Here is a 17,149-nt window from a genome sequence, read left to right on the forward strand (position 1 = left end):
AAGGGCTGCTTTTACAAATGACCAGCAATGTGGAAAGAAATGTTCATTAGGTCAACCAGCAAAAACTTATCTGAGAGCGTATCGAACGTCTTTGGCAGAAATGCGGTGAAAACAGGAGGGAGTTTGTGGCCTGCCCGGCACATTTTTGATGTTCTTTTCGTCTGCTCCTGATTCTAAACGATTTGAACAAAGAAAAACTCAGAAATGCCATTTTAAGCTTAATTTTCCTTCTATATGTCCTCCATCATCACACAAATGCCACAAGAACATGTTAAACACACCAAAAACACAATTTTCATTGGAGTGGGTCTTCAACACATAGGAGGGTGGGGGAGTATAAATGCATCAATCTTAAAGGGTAGAGTTCTCCAGCCTGTTTGGGATTGTAAGTCTTTTAAAAAAAAAGAAGACCTCAAAAAGCAGTTAATACTCAAAAAGCCTTTCAGTAAAAGTTCCCTTAACCAGAACCAGACCGGACGCTGACCCAAACCAAACCACTGGACTCTACAACAGTGAAGTCGGTCAAAGAGTCAACGTTCTTCTCAAATTTATGTTCTAAAAACAACTTATCATTATGAAAATGTAGGTCCATACAGGACTTTGTTAGTTTTTAAACCACAAATACTAAACTCTAATCTGCAAAGTTTAATAAAACCTAAATAGCAAATGCAAAAAAAATTAAAATTCATCTGTAAGAAAATTAATTGTAATAAAAAATAAGAGATTTAAAAATGAAGACTTCTCACATTACTGGAGGTTTCTTTGCATTGCAATATGAGCAGCAGCTAAAAAAATGCATTTAGCTGCAAAATAAACAGAAGTCTGATCAGATTTTCTGAAACCAAATGGCTCCAATTGCTTTACTTTCACTCTCATCCATCAAACCCGCTTTGTCCTGGTCAGGGTCAGAGGGTTGCCACAGCCCACTCAGCTTCTTTCACCTTCATGGAGATGGTCATTTTCCTCAGCCATAGCCTCATTTGGGTTCTAAAGTACATCAAAAACAGACTAACAGGATGTTTTATATATATACTAAAACATAGGAGCTTTACTAGGAGTTAAAAATTTTCTTATGATGGAAATAGTGAGGAAAAACAGTCAAGATTATCACATTGGTACTGAACAGCAGACAAAAAAAAAAATCCATTGTTTAGTGAAGGCTGGTTTGAAAGCTGTAAGATCTGAGTGCACAGATCCTCTGCTGCTGTCAGCTGCTAATTCAGCAGCAACCACATTACTCTCCCATCTTAATAAGGTTTACCCAGAGTCTGCCTTTGCAAGCGTCACCCTCTTGCAGCCATGCAAACAGAATAAAAAAGCTTCTGGTGCTGCTAGCGTTTGTCCATTGCAGCGATGGACTGTCTGCATATATGTGGTTGTGTTCAATCAGAAATCCATCTTTAAGGTAATATCATTAATATTGTTTATTGTGAATGTATGGTAAAAGCTGTCCCAATAAAGTTTTCCAATATTAACAGAATGAACCGTAACCTTTCATTTTTTTCAAAATCCGTTCTTAAAAAACGTATCCCATATTTATCTTTAAGGGTTTAAATTAAATTAAAATAGAAAATCCTTCTAAAAAGAACAGAAAACATACTTTCATTGTATTTTCTAGCTTTCATCTGTTGAACATTGCTTCAAATGACATAAATGTACAATAAGTTAAACAAATACTAACTTTTTTTTGTAAACAAAATCTTCCTGATACTAACATTCTTATTATATAAACATTTTTAAGGACAGGAATTGAAACAATTTAAAGAGCAAAACAATGTAACAAAATGACTTGTTTTCCAAAGTGGTTATCTGAGAAGGTGTCGTCACAGGCCTCCTCCACCGAACAGAGGAAAGCAGGAACCAGAACGCCGGAGGTTCAGAGTGGGCCCAGATGCTTCTGAAATACACAGATTCAAAGGAGGTTACTTTTCCCTCACAGAGCTTCTTGTTTGCCACAGCTTAGCAGTAAATATCTAAGTTATTTTGTTTTGCAAATCAACTTTTTGTTTGTTGACCTTTGGATGGAAACTTTACTCCAAGCTTTTCTTTGGACGTTGTTCCTAAAGGTTTGGTGTTGATGTTTTTCAAAAGGTTCAGTGATTTGTGGTGGGTGCAGCACCTAACCCCTGGTGGGCGCAGCACCTAAACCCCGGTGGGCGCAGCACCTAACCCCGGTGGGCGCAGCACCTAAACCCCGGTGGGCGCAGCACCCAAACCCCGGTGGGCGCAGCACCTAACCCTTGGTGGGCGCAGCACCTAACCCCTGGTGGGCGCAGCACCTAAACCCCGGTGGGCGCAGCACCTAACCCCTGGTGGGCGCAGCACCTAAACCCCGGTGGGCGCAGCACCTAAACCCTGGTGGGCGCAGCACCTAAACCCCGGTGGGCGCAGCACCTAACCCCGGTGGGCGCAGCACCTAAACCCCGGTGGGCGCAGCACCCAAACCCCGGTGGGCGCAGCACCTAACCCTTGGTGGGCGCAGCACCTAACCCCTGGTGGGCGCAGCACCTAAACCCCGGTGGGCGCAGCACCTAAACCCCGGTGGGCGCAGCACCTAACCCCGGTGGGCGCAGCACCTAAACCCCGGTGGGCGCAGCACCCAAACCCCGGTGGGCGCAGCACCTAACCCTTGGTGGGCGCAGCACCTAACCCCTGGTGGGCGCAGCACCTAAACCCCGGTGGGCGCAGCACCTAACCCCTGGTGGGCGCAGCACCTAAACCCCGGTGGGCGCAGCACCTAAACCCCGGTGGGCGCAGCACCTAAACCCCGGTGGGCGCAGCACCCAAACCCCGGTGGGCGCAGCACCTAACCCTTGGTGGGCGCAGCACCTAACCCCTGGTGGGCGCAGCACCTAAACCCCGGTGGGCGCAGCACCTAACCCCTGGTGGGCGCAGCACCTAAACCCTGGTGGGCGCAGCACCTAAACCCTGGTGGGCGCAGCACCTAACCCCTGGTGGGCGCAGCACCTAAACCCCGGTGAGCGCAGCACCTAACCCCTGGTGGGCGCAGCACCTAAACCCCGGTGGGCGCAGCACCTAAACCCCGGTGGGCGCAGCACCTAACCCCTGGTGGGCGCAGCACCTAAACCCTGGTGGGCGCAGCACCTAAACCCCGGTGGGCGCAGCACCTAAACCCCGGTGGGCGCAGCACCTAAACCCTGGTGGGCGCAGCACCTAAACCCCGGTGAGCGCAGCACCTAACCCCTGGTGGGCGCAGCACCTAAACCCCGGTGGGCGCAGCACCTAAACCCCGGTGGGCGCAGCACCTAACCCCTGGTGGGCGCAGCACCTAACCCCTGGTGGGCGCAGCACCTAAACCCCGGTGGGCGCAGCACCTAAACCCCGGTGGGCGCAGCACCTAAACCCTGGTGGGCGCAGCACCTAAACCACTCATCTGTATTCCTTTAGTAACAAAAATAAAGATAATCAGAACAACATTGAGCAGAATATTTAGGTTGTTTTTTTTTTATTTGGTTTTCTATATTTAATATTTTTTAAAATCACTTCTGTAAAGGTCTTCTGCTGGGAAGACATGCCTTACACTAGTGATAAACCTGTGGAGTTTCAAAAAAACTGAAGAGGAAATGAATTTTCCTGTAAATTGACATAATACAGTCATTTTTTTAAATAACTATATCACCGTCACATTTTTGAAGATTGGCATAAAAAAAGGGTAAATTCAAAACTTTAAAATGTTAAGAGGTTTTTAGAAACCTGCTGCATTGTGGTAATGAGATTTTTTTTAGTATATTCATATTATGTTTGTTTCAACAGGTTAAACACTTTTTGTTTGTAAATTCTAGATTTTACTAATGAAAATGACCAAATGATGCACTTTATTTCTATTAGTTGCAAATGATTCAGATTTTTTTGAAATGGCTGAATAACACACTGCGTATTAGGGGAAAATGTACTAGCGATAATTTTTTTTTTTTTTTTTTTTTTATGAATGATGCACTGAACTAAGAGCACTTTCAATTCTGTTGTACATGTGACAATGACTAAAGTGTCTAATGAGTTTTCAGTCTCTATTCTTGCAGCTGCTGTCAGTTAAATATACGTGCAGATCTGTCACTTTGCAGTTTTTTTCTCTCTTTTAAACATAATGATAGTGGAGCAGCAGTGTATCAATATCAGAACAAAAGCGATGAAAGCAGCTTGTTGGGTCAAATAGCTCTGGTAAAAGGTCTAATTGGATCTGTGTCAGCTTCTCGCTGCAGGTACATCCACCACCGCGAGGAACAGGACAGAAATCGATATGTCCTCTCTGCGCCTGTGAACAGCCTCTAATCTGATTGAAGGCATTTCCCTGCGTGGATGCTGGACGGCGAGGGAGACAGACTGCCTGAGTGCACATGTGAAGGTTCACTAAGGTCACTGCTAAACCCTGTTACAATCCGAGTGTGTGTAAGATAAGGTTTGGATCTGCATGTCAGCTTCTGGTCTACAAAAAACAGGACATGTAAACGAGGAGGCCATCAGACAAAGGACAACCCTCCATCGGTGAGACGTTTCCAGAGGAATCGTGATGCTAGTTTGTCAAATTTAAGAAATAAAATATTCAGAGAATTTAAATCACTCAGGGAAACTCTGGGGCATATCAGGTTACTCCAAACACGCACTGCTACCAATTCTATGGTGTCAGGCAGTAATGGAAAAACCAAACGTTGTGTTTGGTGAAAAGCAGATCTGTGGTTTAGACGTGCAGAACTGTGATGAAATGTGTAGCAGCTACCTGGACTCCTGTTGAGGATAGTGGTGTGGAGTCCAAGCATCCTCCAAAAAAGAGAGGGTTGGTCTGAGGATGAGTCAGCGGCCTTTGACTGCAGCACATCCTGAGGAGCTGGATCAGGAGGCTTGGAATCGCTGCTGGGTGGAGTTTCTAGAAAAGACATGACCTGTGCCAGAGAAAAAAAGTTGAATTTAGAAGGGAAACAATCAGGAGGAGATGTCGACACAGAGAAGAGCGTAGGAAACAACATCTCACGTTTGAGTCAGCGTCTACGTGAGCTGGAGTTGTCAGAGTCTGGTTTGAATGTGAAAATGTGAGGAGAGGGGTGGAGGATGGACTTTCAGGACTGGCAGAGGGGGATTCATGGTTTGAGGCCTCACTGCGTCCATTATGGCTAAGCGTGTCCTCAGATAAATGAGCACCGCTTGGGTTGGAATCCATATCCTGAAAGACAACAAATAAACACGGATGCCAGTTATCTTATAGCATATTTTTTTTCTTTTTTTCTTTTTATTTAAAGAGAAAAATAGCTGTTGATTTATCTATATTAGGTTCAATACTTCTAAAATGCTTAAAAGCTCAACTTTCCACTGTCTTACAACAGGGGATGTACATTAAAATGGTAATAGAAATAAATGACAGTGGTTGTTTTTTTTCTTCTTTTTATATTTGTATTGTGTCTACACACTGTTTTTAACAGAAGAAAATGGTATTTAACTTTTAGATTTTAACATTTTCCAACAACATATACACATTACATCATTATTAATTGGCATAAGAAATGTAAGCATCAGCAGATTGTAGTAACCTTTCTTTGTAAACTTATTTTGCTGATCTAGGACTAAAATTTTCATGTTTTTGTTAAACTCTACAGGCTGCCGTGTCTTTAGATCAGTGTTTTTCAACCAGTGTGCCGCGGCACACTAGTGTGCCGTGGGAGATGGTCAAGTGTGCCGTGGAAAATTGCCCTCATTAACTGATCTAAAAACATTAACCATCTCCAGGAAATCAGCTCTTTGTTCATCCAAACAGGTCCTGATAAAACACTGAGTAGTTAGGAATATAAACGATCATAAAATACTTTTTTCGTTGTGTTTATTTGATTCTATTAAAGACATTTTGATAAGAATGACGGTAACGCGAAATAGCTGCAGCTATAACTGTGTAAGGAAAAGTCCCGCAGCTTTTACTGTCTCCACCAATCATTCTTGAAGGCTTAATCACATGTCATCAGTCTGACCAATCAGAAGTGGTTAAAGTCTCCACTTCCTTGTTCCAATTTAGCTCATAACTCAGTCAGTTCCGACAAAAACACCAGCTAAAGGTCGTCTTTAGCGGTGTAACTTTCCACAGAATCCGGTATCAGACCATGGAACAAGTGAACAAAACCATGAAGCTCAGAGACGCGAGTCTTTCTGCCGTTTTGTCGCAGTTTTCACACTACATCTCCCATGATGCATTGGCTTAAAGGGACAGCGTCTTGAAAACACAACGAACATACAGTTTGTATGTAACTTAACTTTTATTACATCTTTTAGAAAAACATCTGCAACTTCCTGCTTTTTCTGCCACAATTATCACAAAAATGCACGTCAGATTGCCGGGGGGGGGGGGGGGGGGGGGGGGCTGTAGATCAAAACAGACTATGAGTTTCTGCTTTTTTTTTTTTTTTGGGATGCTGGTGTGCCGCGGGATTTTTGTCAAGGTTAAAGTGTGCCGTGGCTCAAAAAAGGTTGAAAAACACTGCTTTAGATGACCACTAGATGTCACAGTTTAATTAAACTAAAGCCTCAAAGGTTGATTTGATCATTTCCAACTTCAACCATTAGATTATGCATATCAAAAATGAAACCTAATGTGGAAAGGACTTGTTAACTGAAGTTTACTCTGCTATACTCAACAATGTTGCAAAAAGGCCAACTATGAGTGCATCATGTACATCTCCCAATACCTTTGGCTGTTGTGGATTAAAAATAAAGTGATATCCATAAAAACAATAGCACAAAAAAAGACTGTAAATCTGTTAATTTGGCAGAAAATCTGACTGTAAACACATGAAACCGGCTTTGGAAAACATTGGGAAATTGCTCTCTTCTGCAACCTGCCTCCAGTGGTTTCTGGTGGTACTGCAACATTCAGCATCAGTATATATTTCAAACTGGAAGATAGAAGCTTTATTTACCAAAGGAAATATGAGACTTCTGTGAATTTTTATCTACACATGACTGGGCTTCATCTTTTTTGTAGTAAGGTCTCCTTTACAAACTGTTTGTCCTTTGTGTACTTTCCTTATGCTAAACATCAATGAGTTCATTACTGTTGGGTTTTTAAAAAAGGATAATGCATTTTAATGCAAGTCCCAATTAATTGCTCCAAGCCCAAATACAAGAAATGTTATTAACCTAGAAACAACAAAATCAACAAAAACCTATAATATTGAATTAATTACAAATGATTGGTAGATACTATAAAATAAAAACTAGGAAAATCAGGAAACATTTTAGTCTAAAAATGCCTTTTGTCATTAATTAAGATTTAAAGTCTTTATTCAAACACTGAAAAAAACTATACAACTGAACCTTTTATAACCTCTGAGACCCAAGTTCTCTTGTATAGGATGATGGTGTCACAAAGTGCAAAAAACAAAACAAAAAACGTGTTAATCTTTAATATTTTCAAAAAAATTCTGTTCTATGTGGACTTTAAGCCTTTGTAGAGTAAAATGTTTAATACTCTACAATACACAACCCAAAATGTACTCAAATGTGGAAGGCAGGTCCTACAGGGTAAACATTTCCAGCAGCTCTATGAACATGTTTATATGAAAAATAACCAAATTTATAGGTAAAACTATTAAAAAGGACGTCATCTTACCTGAACTTGGATTATGTCATTTGACTCAATAACCTCAAGATCGGGTAGTTCATCCTCTTCTGCCTAAAATCATTAAAAAAAGTTTTTATTCTCATTATTAACACTGAAGTTGGTGCTTTTTACAAACATAACATGTGCCTTTTTTGGTCAACTTTGTTGTACATGTGATGCATTAGATAAGCAGCACTGATAGAATAAGTACAGACTGAACCAGAGGATATGAGTGAACGTAAAACACACAAAAAACCCCAAAAGATGGAGAATTTAGTAGCATCCACACAACAGTAAGCTGCAAGATTTGTTTTCTGCTTTCACATGGCTTCACGTTCTCTGTAGAAACTACAGCCGTCTTATGGGTGCCAGTCTATGAATGCGGAAATTCCCATAACGGTCTTAGAAATGTTGAGCCGTCAAAAGTGATTATTGCCAAGGAGACGGGTGATACGTTCAGTCTGTGAGAGAAAAAAAACCCAGAGAGCAGAAGTTGGTTGTTGGTTTTTTTTTTTTTAAAAGTTAACATTCCTGGCAAGAGCAGTCAGTTGCGCGCATCATTTAAATTTCCCGTTCACACCGAACCCAATTTGTGCGTCAAATTCAATTACACTGCGTCAAAGTTGCTGCTTGACGTTTGTCCAAAAGTGTGTTCACCTGCAGCTCCTGCCGCGTGTGGGAGGAGCTTCTGTCAAAAGCTTTTCTTGGCCTCATCAGGGAGGACGTGGATGATGAGAGATCCAGTTTGCTTATTTTTGAAGAACTGTCCAAAAGCATCACTGCACATCTCTATGACACCCTTCAGAATTCAGTCAGAGACTCTCCCAGTGAGGAGCAGCAGCGTCCCACACTGTGGCAGGAGAACGCCGCTGCTCCTCTGGACCCAGTGGGAGGGGCTTTACGGCAGCAGGAAACACGGTGAAAAAATGCAATGACTCAAAGCACGTTTGTTTATATTGTTCATCTTTTACATAAAGGGATATCTCTAGTTCAGGTATTCATATAAATAATATTTAAAGTGTATGTATTTAAATTGTTGTTGTTTTAACTGTTGTACGACGACTCAGTGCTCAGAAAGGCGTCTAATGAATAAAATGTATTATTATTATTATTTATTAAAAGTTTTAAGGCTTTAAAAAATAATAATTGTAGACTTTTCTTTTGCTGTTTTTTTCCATTTTACTGATCAGAAAAATGATCCAAACCGTGACTCTAAAACCCTGACATGACCCGAACCGTGAGGTTTGTGATCCGTTGCAGCCCTAGTAGATATACGAGCCCTATTAATATTTTGCTTTTTTGTCCTGCTATGAGGGCAGAAAATCACCGGTGGAATCAACAAACATTTCCTGTGTATCATGGTTCTTTGTTACCTTCTGAGCATCTTCTGTGGAATCAAGAGGTTCTTCTGCTGACTCAAGAGATGAAATCTCCTCAGACTTTATCTCTGGTAAGTCCACCGCTCCTTTCCCCAGGTATAGACTTACTGGTGTAACTTTGATGCACAACTGAAAAAAAAAAACAATGCTAAGGAATTAACTTTAAATTTAACTTACACATATATATATATACACATATATATATATATATATATACACAAAAAAGAATAAACAGATTTAGTAGTGATCAAGCAGTAAAAACCCTTTAAAAAGCAAACTTCATGTGCGCGTGACTCACTGCAGAGCGGCAGGCGGTCCCATGACCTTGGCTCAGCAGAACTTCATGTAGATAGATGTTCTCGTCTGTGCTTGTGTCACACAGAAACAACTGCAGAACATCGTCAGCGTAGCTATCCACAGCACCCACCAGGATGCGCTCAAAGCACAATGCCTTGAAGGAATCAATGGCTTTACATGTCCACGTGCCCTTTGAGCAAAGAAAGTTAACTTCCATCTGGATGTTTCCACAAATAAGATTTTTTTTTAAAAAGTTGGGAAAAACAAAAAACTTTTTTAAACCACTGCCTCTGTGAAAATGAAGAAGACTCAAAAAATTACACGTAATTGAGAATTCAAAGATTTGTTTTAGGTTAAATTCATGACAAAGTGTTGGGTGGAGCATGTTAAATGTGGCAGGAAGGTCAAATAATTTTAAATTAAGCATTTTTGTGTTGAAGTGCGTGATAATAATGATATCTAAAAAGTCTAATAAGGACATGAAAGAGAGAAAAATGCTGAATGCAAAAGAAAAAGATTAGGAACCAAAGAAATTAGAATTATTTGGTTGATTTTTCTCTTTTCTTTGATTTAGGAACTTAAAGTTGAACTTTGGGCCTTGAGGAGAATTAAATTGATAATTTGAAACTAGAATTTTGTGCATGTTTAACGACCACTCTGATGAAAATGGTGTTTTTTAAATGCTATGGTGGCATTTTTTAGATGTTGGAGGACATATAAAAGAAAATTAAGCTAAAAACTGCATAATTATGCAGTATTCCTTCATTCAAACCATTGTGAATGAGGAGCAGATGACAATGGAAACATAACCATTTGTGTTGTAAAAATGCGTTGAGTGGGCCACAGGCTTCCTGTTCCGAGCTCTCAGCAATGGAGAGGGGAAGGGGGAATTTCTAATGAACTACTTCCCCCCTGCAGAAATGATGTCCTAGAAAATGACAGGCATTTATTATCTTGGCTAAAAACAACAGTCATAATTAAAAGATCATTGGGAATGCTTTGAGAATAACTCAAAAGATGATCGGAGGTGATTAATAAATTTGAAGCTGCAACAGTGAAGGTTTGAGTATTTATAACGTTTAACACTACTTGTATTAATTATTTTTAACAATATTTTTAATATATTAATTGACACATGATTACAAATATTAGACTAAAATATAAGACTAAAAATACTGTTCTGTTCTACTTTGATGTGCTCAGAAAGCTGTGATTCCAAAACTTTGAAAGCAGTTCATCAAAAATGCTTTTTTTTTTTTTTTTTTTAATAAAAAAGAAGAAAGATCAAATTTCAAGCCTTTTCATCAAATTTGAGCATAAGAATGAACCCAAATGCAAGACTGTAAATCTCAGGAACAGTCAACTCCACCAGGAAACTCACAGAGATGGGTTTGATTCCACTGAGGGAGGCAGGAACAGCTTGAGCCGGAAGAACAGAGTATATTGATCTGAGAAAAAAAGAGGAAGAGCCACTTCAGCTTTGGAACAGCTTTTGCATTTAGATGTTTCCAGGCTCTTACTTAAGAAACTTGAGACTAGTGTTCTGCACCACCATTGTATTTCCAAAATCAACAAAGTAGACCTCAACCTGGGTTGGGTTGATAACCCGGTTGATTACCACTCGGTAGAACCAGGATGATTTGGTCAACGCGCAACAGGCTTGACCCTGTCGGATAAACGGTGCAAGAAGCCGGTATCGTTTTGACACATCAGGACACATGTAATATCGCCTGAGAAAGACAAGTAAACGAGAAGATTTAGGCTTAGAAACCAACAATCCCACAGCTAATATTGAGCATCTGAATCGTAACTACATTACCTCATCTCGATCATCATGTCCTCCAAAGCTCTGGTCTCTTTACTCTCAATGAAACGTATGTAGAAAAGTCCAGGTGACTCCACCGACTCCACCAAAACTTGTACCAGCTGCCGCAGAGCGCAGCGCGTTGGAGGTTTGAGCCGCTGCTCCTGCAGGGCGTCCAGGGGAATGGCAGGGCTACAATGTACCTGAATGGGAGGGTACATCTCACACTTCGCCCGGAGTACAGGACGACAAAGAAAAGGAACAACTCATCATGATGCTTAATTATGAATCCACTAAGGATCTACTGTTGTAAGGATTTAAATAATTGTCATTCATTTTAATATATGGAAAGTGACAAACCTCAAGTTTTATGGCAGATCTTTGCTATTATAAAAGAAAACAAAAAACAAATACAATATTTGAGTCAAGCAACTAGGGATTTACTTCCATGATGTAAAATCTTACCAAATATTACAGAACTTTTTCCTAAAAAGGACTTTTATGAAGCTTGTTTGGATAAAACAGTGTCCTGTCTTACCATTTCTTGGGTCTTAAAGGAGTCGCTGCTTTTCGTTTCCTCTTTCCAGAGGGATTTCCCAGAGACGTTTTTCAGTGACAAATCTACATGATTGCAGATTTAGGAATCACATTTATTAATTTTTAAAGTGTGTTACAAAAGTATCGGATCAGGACCCTGTATCGGCAGATCCTCAAAATCAAATGACTCTGAATCAGATCGGGGCCAAAACAAACTGATCGGGAAATTCCTAAATAGTACTGAATATAATTCAAAACAACACTGCTTCCTAACAAAACATGCGTGATTTTTAGTCACAATCAGGATTTAAATCTTTCAATGAATAAAATTGTTTGTACGCACCCGGTTGCTTGTTGTCAACGTTGTTTACATCCATGACTATCAAGTGGTTCTCATTGTCATCATTTGCTGGTTTCACGAGGACGATGTCAGTCAGAGCGCCAACCAGCTCTGTGACACTGACAAAGCCACTCTCCAACAACGGCAGCTCTTCGTCAAAAAGCCTCTGAGAAAAGAGAACAAGCTGACAATTAACATTATTATTAATATTTGCTTTTCAGCAACAATAGCTCTTCAGGGTTAGATAAAAGTGTGTGCGTTACACACAGAAACACACAAAACCTTCGACAACATGTTATAGGAATTGAAAGAGTTTAAAACGGACATCCATCAGAAGGTTGCAATAAGCTTCCAAAGTAACGCCATCATTACTCGTTTTGAACATTTCTCTGACAGTTTCTTCCCTTTCGCGTGGCTCACCAGCCCCGCTTCGCTCATGCTGCTGATGTCGAGCAAAGTCTGCATTTTGCACGCTCAGGGTCTTCCAGTAGCCACAGTTGATAAGTCTCCTTAAAAAGCCACTTGTGAAAGCTTCATTTCATATCATTTCATAATCCATATTTGATTGCAAGTTGAAAGCATCAAGCGCTGAACTGATGAAAACTTGATCTGCTTTACAGAAATGTAAAATCCCATCCTCGATAGCGTGAGGCTGAACTTCTGCCACAGTTTAAATTTGAATCTCAAGTTAAGTTAAACTGTTTTATTTTTTCATGTTTTTTGCATCTAAAATAATACAATTTCATGACTTTTTCAAAACTTTACAGAAGATGTCATTTTTCACAGACTTTTCAAGGAGCTAGAAATTGCATTTTCAATTTCCAAAACCTTTCCAGGTTTTTCATGACCGTACAAACCCTGTTAGTAATAAGCCAACATAGAATTTTCCCAGCCTATTTGTAAAGTCAAGCTCACGTGACATAACCGAGGCGTGAAGTTTACCTTGTAATGAGCTGGCAGGTCATGAACAGACAGTCCTCCATTTGACTGACTTACAACCTGTTGAAAGGGACAAAAACACACAACAGCTGGTCAGAGGTGTGTACTTACAAAAACAAACAAAAAAAACAATTTTGTCTGTTTAAATGGCGGTGAAAATTATATATTTTTCCAAATAAGCTATCATCCTTTTTATCAAAAAGCAACAATAGCACTGCAACCAAACGGTGAGATCAAGCAGTCAGCAATGTGTGTCTGATGCATTCGTTGGGGTTCCTGGTTCTTGAACAAAACAAAACAAAAAGTTTCTGTTTGCTGCTACACTTTCATATTAAGAACAAATCAAAAACTTCAGGGCCCCGATGAAGAACTTCACCTTCAGCAGCTTGTCCTTCAGATCCTGACTAACAACACCAGAAACACTGTTCTCAATGATCTGCTGACGCAGCTCCTGCTCCAGCTAAAACGCAAAAGGAAGAGCAGAAAAACAGTGTTAAAAAACACACATTATCATGCGTGCTTTCAAATAAAGCAATGGCAATAAAATTTAAAATGATAAACTCCCAGATCTAATAGTGGTAATCTGTTGACAGGTCTTTTAGAGCAGTGTTTTTCAACCAGTGTGGGAGAGATGGTCAGGTGTGCCGTGGGAAATTGTCCTCATTAACTGATCTAAAAACATTTTCCATCTCCAGGATATCAGCTCTGTGTTCATCCAAACAGGCCCTGATAAAACACTGAGTAGTTAGGAATATGAAAGATCATAAAATACTTTTTTCTTTGTGTTTACTTGATTCTATTAAAGACATTTTGATAAGAATGACGGTACAGTGATTTAGCTGCAGCTTCAGCTCTGTTTTTGGAAAAGTCCCGCCCCTTTAACTGCCTTCACCAATTATTCTTGGAGGCTTAATCACATGTCATCAGTCTGTCCAATCAGAAGTGGTTAAAGTCTTCACTTCCTTGTTGCGATTCTGCTCATAAAGTCTCTCAATTCTAACAAAAATACCCGCTAAAGCTCATATTTAGCGGTGTAGCTTTTCACAGAATCCGGTATCAGACTGTGGAACAAGTGAACAAAACCATGAAGCTCAGAGACGCTAATCTGTTTGCGTTCGGCAGCTGTTTGCACTACATCTCTCATGATGCATTGGGTTATAGTGACAGCATCTCAGCGCACAATGAGTCGTCTTGTTAACGGTCTTGAAACCACAATGAACACGCACTGTTTTTAAATCTTTTAACTTAACTTTTATTACATCTTTTAGAAAAAACAGCTGCAACTTCCAGCTTTTTCTGCCACAATTATCACAAAAATGCATGTGAGATTGTGGAGGGGCTGTACATCAATACAGACTATGAGTAGCTCTTTTTTTAAATTTTTTTTTTGGATGCTGGTGTGCCGCGGGATTTTTGTCAGGGTTAAAGCTTTTTTTATGAATCTTTGAAATTGGAACCAAACCTTTAGTACACGTTTTTCATAGGTCTTCGAGCTTGGGACTGTTTGTGCTTCGTGGACTGTCCCGACCACCTTGGGCTTGTCACCGACAACTGTGCTGTTATGGACCAGCTGAGCTGGGGTCTCAGATGGGGGAGGACTCTGTCGAACCGAAGCTGCAGCTGGAAAATGGAGACTTTCAGAACAACCAAAATTCTTCCAAAAAAATGGATTTAATAAGTAACACAAGTTTGGTATCCCGTAACGCAGCGGTCCACAAACCTTTTCAGGCCACGCACCGGTTAACGTCCAACTAAGCTTTCAGTTTCCATTAACTTTAAAATATATATATTTTTTTATCCTTTGTAAAGCAGCTTTAAGAAAGTAGCGGATGTATTTTCAACTGGTGACCAAGAGGCATAAGATTCGTCAAGACTGAGTCAGATGTGGCGGGGAGCATCCAGTTGTTTTCCAAAATAAAACGCCCTTCAGAATGTAGGCCTCGTTTTGATTTTTTTTTGCGGCCCGATACCAACTATCCCATGGATCGGTACCAGTCCGCGGCCTGGGGGTTGGGGACCACTGCTGTAACGCACCTGTAGGTTTTGTTGGCACAACAACTTGGTTGTCTGACACGGCGGACAAAGGCTTGAAAGTGGAAGTTAATCTTGACTTTTCTGGTTCAGTACTTGGTTTGTCAGACAGCTTGGGGTTTGGACGGTGTAACAAATGCTCCTTCAGGATCAGAACCGAGCCAAACCTGCTTTGTTGAATGCTAACCAGGTCTGCCACTGCCTCCAGCATTTCTCCAATGGAATAGAAACCATAGTCGTTGATGTTCAGTGGACGGCCAAAACAGCGATAATAACATGAATGTAAATCCGATGGCCTAATTGGACCCTGCAAAGGCATCCACATTTATAAATTGACATTTTTTTTCAACGGTTACATATATATCTTTTCATACATATATGCTTAAAAAATCTGTGGTAATAATGACATTCCAATAGCACTCAATGAATAAAGGCTTGTACATGTTATCTGAAAGCTGAAAATCTCAACAGGATTCCATGTTAATATATAGAAACCCACATTCTGTGTTGGCAAGGAACAAGATTTAAAATGGTTTCATGAGGAAGTCAAACCTGGGATAGAAGAACCCGCAGCTGTGCCCTGAGCTGGGCTGGGAGCGCTGGAGGAGTACGTCCTCTTCTAGGTGGGGCTGGAGGGAGGACTTTCCGGTAAGAGTGGGAGAAATGCTGAGCAGCATTCTTGAATTTCTTGTTCGACTTAGTCAACCGCTGCTTGGCCACCAGATCTCCAATCCCTTGAGTGGATTCGTCACACACAGCTGAAAAAACAAATCAGAATCAAATTAAACACAGCGCTTTAAGACCCACTCCAACCAAAATTGTCTTTTTAATGTTTTCATCATGTTCTTGTGGCATTTTTCTCATGATGGAAGACATATATAAAGAAAATAAAGCTACAAATGCGTTTATGGATATTTCTTCATTCAAATCGTTGTGAATCAGGAGCAAATGAAAAAATGCTTTTGGAAAAAGCCTGCAAGTGTGAAGTTGGTGCTAAGATCAGCAGGCCACAAGCTCCCTGCTCCACTCTATTCTGATGCATCCACTTGGTTTTTTAACTACATAATATTTCATCCTTCAACACAAAGCCAAAAATCCTAACCGTGTCAAACTTCATACATAAAGCAGGGTTTATCCACTTTAATTCGGATAATTTTAGATGAGTAATTTTTCATTTACTAGGTTAGGCTTGTGAAAGTCATAGGTTTTCTGAAGAGTCCAGATAAAAATCAAAGTACCCGTAAAGTATAGGGTTCCATCGGGTCTGTAGTGCAGAGAAACCACGTCGGGCATCTCCCTGGCCATGTCCATCACGCTCCTGAAGCCCAGCTCTTTCAGCGGCATGGGGTGGCCCAACACGCTCTCGTAGTCCCGCCTGAGCTGCTCAGGGTTCAACCCCAGCTTGGACGAAATCAGCAACGAGCGGACGATACTCTTCAGTTTAGCTAAAGCGTCCTCTGTGCTCATCTTTCCAGCCTAAATGCAGAAACACAAAATAACGAGCAAAATAACAGCACCACAAAGTTACGCAACTGAATCACAGGTTGTTTTTTTTAAACCATTAGTGGAGCTAAGCTAATCTTAAGATAGCAAACTCGAAAGTAAACCAATGACATTTATCTGTTTCAAAACGGCCGTATTTTCTAAAATAATAATAAAATAAAAACCGTAACACAAATACACACATTTAAATGTAACGCCCTCTAATTGCGACATTTTTCGCAAGCATGACACTCAGATTACCTAGCCGAACAATTTCCGCGTAGCTGTAGGTGCTGCAGGCCAGAGATACTGCTGTCGTGTAAAACTCCTTAGAACAAAATTGTTTGTTAAAGAGACATTAACTGCATCTAAACTATAACACGCAGAAAAATACGGGAGCGGCGCTCAAGTTGAAGCAACTAGCGTCAGCTTTCTGGAAGCTACCTTGACGTTGACCAACACAGCTCGTCTATTGTATAAAGATGATCACTCTGGTCATTATGGAAGTTTCGCATTTTCTTCCTCTTTTGTAACAAGTAATGGAAAAATAAAACATAAAATCGCTCACTGGTGTTCATGGAAATAAAAAACAACAACATAAATATTAGGTTTAATTAAAGGTTCAATAGGGAGGGTGTTGAATGTATCTCCTGTCAAAACTAAAGTCTGACTCTGCACATTCCTTTTCAGGACAGTGGAAGACTCCCTGAACAAGTCAAGTATTCCCAACATCTCAAAGACCA

At 40.5% G+C, this 17,149-nt stretch overlaps 1 protein-coding gene across 3 annotated transcripts; it reads right to left on the bottom strand.

Annotated features, from left to right (window-relative positions):
• Positions 1–1,399: 1,399 nt before the first annotated feature.
• Positions 1,400–16,869, bottom strand: tdrd5 (tudor domain containing 5). 3 transcript variants are annotated; one of them, XM_011474040.3, is made up of 19 exons: positions 16,668–16,869; positions 16,163–16,400; positions 15,477–15,682; positions 14,928–15,231; positions 14,356–14,513; positions 13,270–13,353; positions 12,897–12,953; positions 11,958–12,120; positions 11,616–11,698; positions 11,438–11,461; positions 11,093–11,280; positions 10,794–11,003; positions 10,655–10,721; positions 9,275–9,463; positions 8,971–9,105; positions 7,607–7,669; positions 4,988–5,176; positions 4,736–4,898; positions 1,400–1,897 (listed from the first exon to the last, which is right to left on the bottom strand). In XM_011474040.3, the coding sequence occupies exons 2-19, from the start codon at positions 16,389–16,391 to the stop codon at positions 1,824–1,826; spliced, it is 2,586 nt and encodes an 861-aa protein (XP_011472342.1). In that variant the 5' UTR covers positions 16,392–16,400; positions 16,668–16,869; the 3' UTR covers positions 1,400–1,823. The 3 variants fall into 3 exon arrangements, with proteins under 3 accessions (XP_011472342.1, XP_011472341.1, XP_011472340.1); XM_011474039.3 differs by having other exon boundaries at positions 11,093–11,304; XM_011474038.3 differs by having other exon boundaries at positions 11,093–11,310.
• Positions 16,870–17,149: the final 280 nt, after the last annotated feature.

This window comes from Oryzias latipes, chromosome 4 (genome assembly GCF_002234675.1).
Source record: "Oryzias latipes chromosome 4, ASM223467v1".
Lineage (NCBI taxonomy): Eukaryota > Metazoa > Chordata > Actinopteri > Beloniformes > Adrianichthyidae > Oryzias > Oryzias latipes.

Excerpts from the sequence above, each read along its gene's own strand:
- tdrd5 (XM_011474038.3), bottom strand. The coding sequence starts at position 16,391 with ATGAGCACAGAGGACGCTTTAGCTAAACTGAAGAGTATCGTCCGCTCG. Across the intron at positions 11,699-11,957 it reads CGTTGACAACAAGCAACCGG|ATTTGTCACTGAAAAACGTC; the intron begins GTGCGTACAAAC and ends GCAATCATGTAG. Across the intron at positions 9,464-10,654 it reads GTGGAATCAAACCCATCTCT|GGCACGTGGACATGTAAAGC; the intron begins GTGAGTTTCCTG and ends CTTTGCTCAAAG.